General features: G+C 41.1%; 1 protein-coding gene across 1 annotated transcript; it reads right to left on the reverse strand.

Moving 5' to 3' along the window:
• Positions 1-442: 442 nt before the first annotated feature.
• On the reverse strand, positions 443-4,552 carry eif4e2rs1 (eukaryotic translation initiation factor 4E family member 2 related sequence 1). Its single transcript, XM_026199846.1, has 7 exons — positions 4,347-4,552; positions 3,885-3,984; positions 3,656-3,790; positions 3,455-3,559; positions 2,822-2,974; positions 2,616-2,753; positions 443-833 (listed from the first exon to the last, which is right to left on the reverse strand). Exons 1-7 carry the CDS (start codon positions 4,361-4,363, stop codon positions 828-830), a joined length of 654 nt encoding a protein of 217 aa, XP_026055631.1. The 5' UTR covers positions 4,364-4,552; the 3' UTR covers positions 443-827.
• Positions 4,553-8,574: the final 4,022 nt, after the last annotated feature.

Raw genomic sequence — 8,574 nt, forward strand, 5'->3', positions numbered from 1 at the left:
GTCTTCGCCAGCTGGCTACTGTTGTAAAATGGTGAAAGATTCAAACAAAAAGTTATCAATAAATAACAAATAAATAAAGTCTGTAGGTGACGTCGCTAGCGGAAACACAAGTGTCTGAGATCAGTTGTTGAGCGTGACACTTCCGTCACAGAGCGACAGGTAAAGCCAGAATATGACGAGCAGGTTTCCCAAAACACAGACAGAAAACTAAACAAGTTTTATATACGGTCTATTAATTGACATTAATAATCATTATTACTATATCAAGAGCAATAATCGACAGTAATGGTTTTTATCAGAACACTGCAGTAGCTTCTGTTTTTAAACATAAAACAATTTTAAACAATTAATTGTGATTGGAAACAGATACAATTATTAAAATAGTGATTAAAAATGCTCTCACGAATGTAAAAAATAAAATAAAAATGCCAGTGGAAATCAATGACCTCTTAATGGAAAAGTTTATTTCTGACTTCGCTGTGAAATGAAGAAATAAACAGGAACTGAACTGAACTGTGCAGAGAAACTCTTTAATCATGTTCTCATTACAAACACACTCTGAATCTGAAGTAACGAGTTACTGACGAATAACCAGGACGAATGAAACTCGAGGAATCCTGGACAGTGTCCTCACACACACTCACGCACGCACGCACGCACACACGCACACACACACACGCACGCACGCACGCACACACACACGCGCACACACACACACACACGCACACACACACACCCCCGCTGCTCGTGCTGTTAAAGGGAAAGTGTCCGTAGGAATATTATTTCCAGGTCTTCACAAAGTGATCTTGGTGTTCCTGAAGCTGGAGTTATCTCTGAAACACAGAAGCAGACGAGATCTGATCTAAACCATCTCTGGCAATAACACAAGATCAAGATGAAGAGTAAACTCACTCAGTCATCAACACATAATACTGACAAATATCTGTTTTATATTATTGATTTATATTTATTTTCACATGTTAGTAACGTCTCAATGGGTCTCATTCATGAAAGATTCGTAAATATACGAGTAAATATCTGAGTGATTTGCGCGTAAAGAGAACTTCCCGAAAACTCTTCTCCTGATTCACAAAAACTTCGTAAACGTCAGATGTGATAGTGAAATGTGTGTGTGTGTTAATGAATTCCAATCAGTCGTAAATGGGACGCGCGTGCACGCTCACTCTCAATTACCATAAACCCCGCCTATTAAATCTGACTGACAACTATATGTGAGCATCATATTATGACACCAAACGAAGGATTTCAACATGTCTTCTCAAAAGTGACTGAAAAAGAAACATTTCTCAGCTGCAGAAATCGAAGTTTTATTATCAGAAGTTAATTCAAAACGCCACATTTTATTTTCAAGCGTACTAGTGGCGTATCAGGTCCTAAAAAAGGAAGTTTGGCAGCAAATTACAGATCCTATTACTGGCTCTCATAATAAAAGTTAAAAGAAAAACCGTATTTAATTAATATATATAATATTTTTTTTCAAAATGCTGTGTAAATATTTACAGATTAAGGTGAATTAAAATGCAGCAGTATTAATGAGCAAAACGTTCAGATGTTAAACGCACTATTTACGCGTGGCTGGGAGCAGGTGTAGATTTCTTTCGTACCAACTAACATTTGGAAAATATGAACGTTTTAATGAATCCGAAAATTTACGCCAAAACCACTTTACACGCGATTTACACAAAAATTTGTTCTGCTCGTGTTTCATGAATGAGACCCAGTGTGTGTGTATACTGGAATAAAAGGAGGAACTGAATTATATCAGATCAGAAGACTGAGATCTGAGCGTTGATCACTACATCTGAAAGAAGCTTGTTTTAACTTTTAATATTATAGTAATTAACCAAGAGCTAATTGTGACTTATCTCACTATTGAGACTTTTAATTAGAACTTCATCTGAACAACTTTAAAGATGACTTTCTCAATCTTTAGATGTTTTTCCTCCCTCAGATTGCAGACTTTCAGATGTTTGTATCTCAGACAGATCCTGTCCTCCTCACACACACACACACACACACACACACACACACACACACACACACAGTTGAGGTGATGTATCAGGTCTCAGACTGACCAGTGTATCTCAGACAGATCCTGTCCTCCTCACACACTCACACACACACTGTTGAGGTGATGTATCAGGTCTCAGACTGACCAGTGTATCTCAGACAGATCCTGTCCTCCTCACACACACACACACACTCACACACACACACACACACACTGTTGAGGTGATGTATCAGGTCTCAGACTGACCAGTGTATCTCAGACAGATCCTGTCCTCCTCACACACACACACACACACTCACACACACACACACACACACACACAGTTGAGGTGATGTCTCAGGTCTCAGACTGACTCGTGTATCTCAGACAGATCTTGTCCTCACACACACACACACACACACACACACACACACACACACACTGCTGAGGTGATGTATCAGGTCTCAGACTGACTCGTGTATCTCAGACAGATCTTGTCCTCACACACACACACACACACACACACACACACACACACACACACACTGTTGAGGTGATGTATCAGGTCTCAGACTGACTCGTGTATCTCAGACGAGAGACGTACTTGAGGCTGTCGTTGTGTGTCTTGTACTCCATGATGGTGTTTCGGCGGCAGGTTGAGCACGCGCCGCAGTGTGTCTCGTATCCGTGACGTGGTCACCTGATCGTTAGCCGTTTTATTCCAGATGGACAGAATATCCTCCTGCAGACACACACTGGGGTCAGACACACACACACAGTGATGAGGACGCTGGTCAGCTGGTCAGTCACCTGGAAGCGGATGGACACCACGACCCCGCAGATCTCCTCTCCCACCATGAACTGCTCGCCCAGCATGGCCAGGATGATGTTCTCCCAGAAACGAGACGCCAGACCCTTCCTCAGCCGGATGATCCACTTCCCTCCGTTCTTATTGGCCTCGTCCTGATTCACACACACACCAGAGAACAGGACAGGAACACACTTAACTCTGTTTAGGACTGAGTCAGCTTACATTACTGCATCAAAAACTAAAAACTACTTTTTTTTGAGAGAAAAAAAGAATTGTACGCCATCATGGAAAGTTTTATCGATGTATCTGAACTCAGGATCATCAGATGAGCTAATATTATGTGTCGTGTAGTGTGTGATGAAGATCCAGGGCTTCAGTCTGAACGAGACATGAGTTATAACATGAAGATCACATCAATCACATTATGATCTGCTTTACTGCATACCTGACAGCCAATCACAATCCAGCATTCAGACACACCATGCAATAAAATATATATATATTAATGACTTGTTTGTTAACATGTAGACACATCCAGCGACACACACTCTCACTCTTTCACTCACACACACACATTCTGTCTCACACTGACACACACACTCTCTCTCACAGTGACACACACACACACACACCTCCCACATGGGTTTGATTCCCTCTTTGAAGAGGTGGAAGTCGCTGTGTCCCGTCAGGTCTCCGGGTCGCACCAGGTGACTGTAGAGCTTCCAGAACTGCTCCACCTGAGGAAGGACACACACACACACACACAGTCAGTCACACACACACACACACACGGATCTGGAGCAGAACTGAAGCTCAGAGTGTGAGTGTCTGACCGACGCCACCGTGCCCATCTGTCTGATGTTCTGCTCGTAGCTCTGTGTGTTAGCAGGTCTGCTGGGGGTCCGGCGCGAATACCAGAACGTGTAGTTATACTGCAGCGGATGCTCGCCTGCGCCGGGGGTCACCGTCTGACACACACACACACACACACACACACACACGGGTGAGGCCTTCATCATGTCTGTTATGATCCATCTGTGTGTGTGTGTGTGTGTGTCTCACCTTGCGTCTGATGTTGTTGTTGTTGTTGTTGATTGATCCACCGTCGCTCTCATTACTGTCCTTTATCTCTTCCTCCTCACCACAGTCTTCCTCCTTTAAACTACAAACACATTCACTTTCAAAATACTGTAAAATCACTGCTTCATGATGCTCAGACTGGAACACTAGCAAAAAAAGATTAACCTTTTTCAAAACACACACACACACAAATCCATTAGGAAAACTGACCTTGATTTCACTACAAATAAAACCAAGAAATCTTACTATAGTTAAAGCAAGGTATTTGCAGTAAAACTGTGGTTATACAAAGAACAAGAATTACGCAAAAAAACATGGTTATTAATTAATATAATAAAACTATGGTTCATTTTTGTTAGATTTTTGTTAGACACTTATCATGATTTTATATACTTAATCAATGTTGTGAATCAGAGATTAATTAGCCGTTAGCCGCTAACTTACTGTTCAAACTCGTTCATTCTGTTCGTCTTTTTTCCTTCTTCTTATAAACTCTTTTATACAACGTTAGATGCGATATTATATTTTTAACAATTCTAACAATATAATACAATCAGATCATAATGTTTGTAATTCAAAGAGCAGATAACACACTGAACTGCATGCTACCCTGAAGCGAGCGCTCTCACTGCGCATGCGCGAAACTAACAAACACACACGGCACCCGAGATAGGACAAACAACAGAACGAGACGAATCGCGTTTTACTGGCGCAGCATGGGAAGGATGTGAACATAATAAAATAATAATATAAAAGAAATACACGCCGTCCTGAAAATCTAAATCCTTCAAAATATCACTTATAAACATATAAACAAAATGTGACCCTGGAGCACAAAACCAGGATCTGTTTGTCATCTGAGAGCAGAATAAATCATCTCCATTGATGTACGAGTGTCGAATAAACACAGAGGAGGCGATCAGAAGAGTGTTTCTGAGCTCCAGGGCCTATGGTGAGACAGGAAGTGTGCTGGGGACTTCCTGTCCGTGTGATCTGCTACACTGCTGCTGCTCCGAAGACACACACACACACACACACACACACACACACACAGGTTTCTTGTTCATTAGCTGAAGGTCAAAGGTCAAATACGACACACACACAGCTTTTAATCCCGGTTAGAAGGGAAAACAAACTTTCCTCCATGTGAGTCAACACAGTGACAGACAGCAGCTGAGAAAACAGATGGGATCATGGGAAATAAATCTGAAGCGGGTCATATACACACACACATCTGGAGAATCACCTTCCTACAGTCTCTTCTGCTCACCAGAGCTGCATTAGTTTGATCAAAACTACAGGAAAACACTGAAATATTATTCTACTGTAAATCATCTGTTTTCTGTGTAAATCTGTGTCAAAGTGTAATTTATTTCTGTGATGCACAGCTGTATTTTCAGGATTCACAGATGAACAGAAAGTTCAGAAGAACAGCATTTATTTTAATTAGAAGGTAATTACTGTAACGTTTGATCAGTTTAATGCATCCTTGATTAATAATTATTTATATGTATATGCATAAAAATAATCTGTATTATAGTAAGAGATGTTTGTTTTTATCTCTCTCTCTCTCTCTCTCTCTCTCTGTGTGTGTGTGTGTCGCTGCAGTGTGCTTTGTGTCCAGCAGAGGTCAGGCTCTTAGCGCTCTCAGGCATTCATTCATTCACAGTCTAATGACTGAACAGAGAAGAGTAAAGAGTGTGAGAGCAGAACACAGCCCAGAGATCCAGCAGTCAGTCAGAAGAACAGAGAGATGAAACCCAGGAGAGATGCTGTGTGCTGTCGCTACAGAGATGATTAAACAGACACACATCAGATTACTGAGAAACCAGAGCAGAACCAGATCAGCTGATACTGTCATGATCAAAACAACACCAAACACTGAACTACACTACACCTGACCCTCCACACCAACCGTCTGAATGTGTGTGAACCATCTTCATACAGGACACTGCTTGTACAATTCACAAAGAATGCAGAGAAGCTAGTTCATGCATTCATGACCTCTAGACTGGACTATTGTAATGCACTTCTAGGTGGTTGTCCTGCTTCGTCAATAAACAAGCTACAGGTCGTCCAAAATGCAGCAGCTAGAGTCCTTACCAGGTCAAGAAAATATGATCATATTACCCCAATTTTACAGTCTCTGCACTGGCTACCTATTAAGTTCTGTATCAGTTACAAATTATCATTACTTACCTATAAGGCCCTAAATGGTTTAGCTCCTGCGTACCTAACTAGTCTTCTACCACGCTACAACCCATCACGCACCCTAAGGTCACAAAACGCTGGACTTTTGGTCGTTCCTAGGATAGCAAAGTCCACTAAAGGAGGTAGAGCTTTCTCACATTTGGCTCCCAAACTCTGGAATAGCCTTCCTGATAATGTTCGGGGTTCAGACACACTCTCTCTGTTTAAATCTAAATAAGAATTTGACTGCTTGTGTTTTCATTCCAGTAATATTGTTTTAATTCAGAAGCGGGTTTTGGCCAGAGAGCATTGTGGGTGGAGAGGGGGGCTGTGGACGGAGGGGGGGGGGGTTGTGGGTGGAGAGGGGGGTTGTGGGTAAATGCCTGTCTGGTTTCTATCAGAAGTCTTGTTTTTCACTCATCTGTCTCTCTCTCTGGTTTTCTCAAATCCCTCCATTCCAGCACAAATTCCTGCCAGATGTGGGCAGTGACGGATCAGAGGACTGACAGAATACACCACAGCACACACACACACACACACACACACACAGGTCTTCAGGAAGTGGAGATATGCCACAGGAAGTGTTCACTGGACTGACCCTTCATGAGTGTCAGAGAGCATCAGAGACCTGAGGAAAACTCTCATCACAGCCGAACAAACACACTCCAGAGAACACGACACGTTACACATCTGTGTTTCAGGGATTGTGCTGGATTGGTTTGTGTCTTATTTGTCAAACAGAACGTGTGTAGTGTCAGTTGCAGATGAAATATCCCAACTTTCTGAATTTGCATGTGGAGTTCCCCAGGGATCACTGTTAGGACCGATTTTGTTTTCAATTGACATGCTTCTATTAGGTGCTGATATCTGAAAATCTAATAAACATTTTCACTGTTATGCAGATGACTTACAGTTATACCCATGATTGAGTTCCAAGGACCTGAACAGTCTTGATGTCATACAAGCATGTTTAATCGATTTAAAAGAATTGGATGGCTTTAAACTTTCAGCAGTTAAAAACTGAAGTTGTGATAATTGGTCAGAGCTCGAGTAAAATCAGACTGAGCTTGCTCTAGTATAATAATAGTATAATAAGCAGGAAGAAAGAAATTTGGGTGTTTATTTTGATACTAATTTAAACTTGTACATTTCATGTCAAGAAGCTGGTTCAGTGTAGTTTTTATCAGTTAAAAAATATTTCTAAGGTGAAATGTTTTTGGATTTAAATGATACAAAGAAGATTATTCATGTTTTTATTTCTTCCCGTCTTGAGTATTATAAAGCTTGTTTTCTTTTTTGAATCATCATAATTTATTAAGTTTACAATTAGTGCAGAGGTCTACGATCTTCTTTTAACGAGGGCTTGTACAGTGAGGGCTCTGAAACTGCCAGTGGACACTGATCATCTGAATGTGTGTCTGTCTTTAAATGTCGAGTGAAAACGCACTTGTAAAGATGTGACTTTAATATTTTGGGGTTTGATCATATATTGTGTATAGCTCTTCATACATGTATCTTTTTTGACTGTGTTCTTATATTGTGTGCAGCACTTGGTGCGTTGTAGCTTTAAAAGTACTATATAAATAACATTTTACTTACTGTGTGTGTGTGTGTGTGTGTTTAATGAGGAAAAGAGATAAGAGGAGACAAATGATCCTGATGGGTCTGATGAGTGTTAAGTGCACACACACACACACACACACACACACACATTTGTAGAGACAGGAAGGAAGTGAAAACTGCTGCTGTGACGCCCAACAGGATACATGAACTTAAGCCCCTCCCTGCAGGGGTTGAAGGTCAAATGTCACACGAGCAAAGAAAAGAATCTCTTCATATTGATTAACAACAATAATAATAATAATTATTATAGTTATTATCATACTCCGTATAGACCTCATCAGTATACGTTTGATTTACACAAGCTTTAATTCTCATGCTGTCACATGTCTGGATACAGTCAGAGATTTTAAAGAGCGTTCATCAAACAGTTAAACTAATGAGAAGCAACACGAGCAGAATGAGAAGCAGCTGAAGAGCGTCATTAGGAGCACAGAGAACACGTGTTTAGAGTGAATATATGTGTGCTGATTCCCAAAGCTCCTGTGTTTCAACTACTGCCAGCACCCTGTGTGTGTGTGTGTGTGCTGGAATGACATCAGCGCGCACACACACACACACACACACACACACAATGTGTGTTTACTGAACAGCTCAAATGTGGTTGGACTTTCCCTTCAAATGTAAGCAGCATCTTTTATAGACTCACAGTATAAACACTCTCTACACACACACACACACTCCCTCCACAGATACAGATATACACACACACACACACACACACACATATACAACACACACACTCCCTCCACACACACACACACACACATCACACACACTCCCTACACAGATACACACACACACACACACACACTCCCTCCACAGATACAGATATACACAAACACACATATACAACACACAC

Source organism: Carassius auratus, chromosome 23 (assembly GCF_003368295.1).
Source record: "Carassius auratus strain Wakin chromosome 23, ASM336829v1, whole genome shotgun sequence".
In the NCBI taxonomy this organism is placed as follows: domain Eukaryota; kingdom Metazoa; phylum Chordata; class Actinopteri; order Cypriniformes; family Cyprinidae; genus Carassius; species Carassius auratus.

Coding starts and splice junctions, on each gene's coding strand:
- eif4e2rs1 (XM_026199846.1), bottom strand. Junction 3,560..3,655: donor AGATGGGCACGGTGGCGTCG/GTCAGACACTCA, acceptor GTCCTTCCTCAG/GTGGAGCAGTTCTGGAAGCT. Junction 2,975..3,454: donor GAATCAAACCCATGTGGGAG/GTGTGTGTGTGT, acceptor TGTGTGAATCAG/GACGAGGCCAATAAGAACGG.